Here is a 3,025-nt window from a genome sequence, read left to right as displayed (position 1 = left end):
GAGGGCATCTGATGGCAAGTCTGGAAAGTTTCTTAGAAGTGCATAGGCCTTGGGGTAGTGGCAGGAACAGAGGGCCTGACTGAGCAGAATAAAAACTACTGAGTCAGTTGTCGAGACACTGAGATGGCTTAGCAAGATCAAACCAGACAGGCTGTTCTCATAAATCATACATATAGCTATCAAAAGTAAACTACTGTAATTCGTATGTATTCCAGGTATTTATTACCGTCAGGGGCCTCCGTTGGTATCTGCATCCACAATGTCAAAAGTCAGTTTGATTTGAGCGAGCAGAAATCAACTTTGAGAGGAGAGTTTCTGTGAGAGCGTGTCTGCCCTCAAGCGCACGCAAATCAGACAGTCACAGGCACATGGTGGCTGCTCTGTGCGCGTGATGCTTAGTTTTACACACAAATATGCCATTATTTCCCTCTCCCGATGTTGTGTTTCATGCTTGCATCTGCCTGTACAACTCTTGATTGTTGAAATTATATATACATAAACTTACACCATAAAAGACAATGCATGGGGCTATTACTAGGAAGCTGTTGAAGACTTAAGGGTTTGGTAAGCTTGAACCAAACTGAATCACTGACCTGCCGCCCAATTATCTAAGGATTAAAGTGCTTATACCTGCACCAGGCCACGCTGTTGCATGTGTTCAGCCGGGTCGAGATCTGAAAGTATGGAATCTGGGGGTTACAGAAGATTGACAGAAAGGGAGAACACCGGAGGATTGAAAAGAAAAATGATTATCGAAAGACTTGTGGACTAACAGAGAAAGTGTAGAAGATGACGTGACGTGTAGAGCAAGAGAAGTCCTCAGTGTCCAACAGAGACCGAGAGAGAGAAAGTGAGGGGTGGAGACAAGGGTAGAAAGAGATACATCAGAGTTTGAAGCAGAGAGCTGAGGCCTCTCTCATCCTCACACAGATGATGGAGACACAGGACGGAGCAGAGATCTGCTTTCCACAACTCTTCAACACCTCCTGCAGGAAGCTGACACCTCCTTGGTTTGAAGTGATGCTCATTCACATTTCGCTCTACTCCATCTCTCTGCTCACTGTAGCTCTCAACCTGCTCGTCATCATCTCAGTCTCCCACTTCAGGTAAAGATGATTGTCTCAAAAATTGAAGGTTTAGAAAAATTAACACTGTGTCAGTTTCAGGGTCCTGGTATTGTGCATGCTGGCTTGATGTCTCACTGTCAGGGCTTAGTGGGATGCTCGAGGGACCTATTGATGATGTTATTATAATGTAACACCTGTTCTTTTCATACTGTGATAATCAAAATGATTTGAATAAGGCCTGTTTCTATGACAGATCGTAAAAAAACTAGGGCTGTCAAATTAATGCAGATTAATCCATTCCATATTGATGTTTGCATACAGACGAAAATCTGGTGCCACTGATATGTCTGCGCTTCTCTCTGATGCTCTAAACTACAGCCTCGTGGTGCATTTGAAGTTATTGTAAATGTCCTTTTCCTATCTGTTGGTTGTTTTTGTCGTTCAACAGCAATTTACTAGTGAAATAAGTTATTGTTATTGTTATACATTATTATTAAATCATTTCATTTTGACCATATGGCCTTAGCAATAAACAAGCCGTTCTTTAATGTCAGCAACTGTTGTTTAGTACCCTTTTTTTTTCTTTTCTTACTTTCTTAAAAAGTATCGGTTCAGGCACCATTAATTATGTATGCGATTAATTTCGATTAATTAATCACAGAGTATGTAATTAATTAGATTACATTTTTTAATCGATTGACAGCCCTAAAAAAAACGGAGTGTTTTTGGAATGATTTTTCGATTGTTTCAGAAAGAACTAACATAAAATGTTTGTTTGTCATTTAGATATGAGGACTTGTTAGTTTAATTGTGCTTTTCTCTTTCCCTCTAGGCAGCTCCACACACCCACCAACATCCTCCTCCTCTCTCTGGCTGTATCAGACTTTCTAGTGGGCCTCGTGGTGATGCCAGGAGAAATCCTCCGAAAAACATCCTGCTGGTTTCTTGGTGACTTTGTGTGTTTTCTTTATAAGTATCTTTCAAGCATCATTACCGCATCCTCAATAGGTGACATGGTGCTCATATCAGTTGACCGTTATGTGGCTATTTGTGACCCTCTGCATTACACCACTAGAATCACTGTCAACAGAGTTAAACTCTGTGTTTGTCTGTGTTGGCTCTATTCTGTTTCCTACAGCTTTCCCTTTGTAAATGATGCCCTGACTCAACCAGGGAGGTATAATTCCTGCTATGGAGAATGTGTGTTTGTCGTTGACTATGTCTTAGGAGCTGTAGACCTTGTTTTGTCCTTTATTGTTCCAGTTTTTGTCATCATAGCTCTGTATCTGAGAATATTTGCTGTGGCTGTGTCTCAGGCTCGTGCCATGCGCTCTCACATTACAGCTGTCACACTCCAGCTTTCAGTGACTCCAAAGGCAAAGAAATCAGAGCTGAAAGCAGCCAGGACTCTTGGTGTTCTTGTAGTTGTGTTTCTACTATGTTTCTGCCCATATTACTCCGTCTCTCTTGCAGGTGACAGCTTGGACAATGCTTTATCTGCATCCTACGTTCTCTTTGTGTTCTATTTTAACTCTTGTCTAAACCCTGTCATCTATGCCTTGTTTTACCCCTGGTTTAGAAAAGCAGTTAAACTCATTGTTACTCTTCAGATACTGCAGCCTGGCTCCTGTGAGACCAACATGCTGTAGAGAGGCTGTGGAGGGACTGAGATCAGACTTGGTCTAAGAATTAATGGAATGATTATGTTCTTGCTGTTCAGTGAGTTAAATATCAAATACAGAAGGTGAACATATGCTTTCCTGTCTTTAAGTCTAAATTGTGTATGAACAACAATTGAAAGGCCTGTGCTTCAGCTTTATGTTGTTGTGTATTTTGTCTCTCTGATGCTGCTGCATTTAAAGAAAGAGTCACACGCACCATATACTGTTTTCTAGGTAATCACTCAGTTTAATGCAAGCTTTATATTCACACATGTATGACACTTACGCAATCTTTTT

At 41.1% G+C, this 3,025-nt stretch overlaps 1 protein-coding gene across 1 annotated transcript; it reads left to right on the top strand.

Moving 5' to 3' along the window:
• Nucleotides 1-930: 930 nt before the first annotated feature.
• On the top strand, nucleotides 931-2,716 carry LOC144533336 (trace amine-associated receptor 13c-like). The gene is made up of 2 exons (XM_078274632.1): nucleotides 931-1,106; nucleotides 1,900-2,716. The coding sequence occupies exons 1-2, from the start codon at nucleotides 931-933 to the stop codon at nucleotides 2,714-2,716; spliced, it is 993 nt and encodes a 330-aa protein (XP_078130758.1).
• Nucleotides 2,717-3,025: the final 309 nt, after the last annotated feature.

This window comes from Sander vitreus, chromosome 18 (genome assembly GCF_031162955.1).
Source record: "Sander vitreus isolate 19-12246 chromosome 18, sanVit1, whole genome shotgun sequence".
Classification (NCBI taxonomy): Eukaryota; Metazoa; Chordata; class Actinopteri; order Perciformes; family Percidae; genus Sander; species Sander vitreus.
This window is presented reverse-complemented; position numbering and strand designations above follow the sequence as displayed.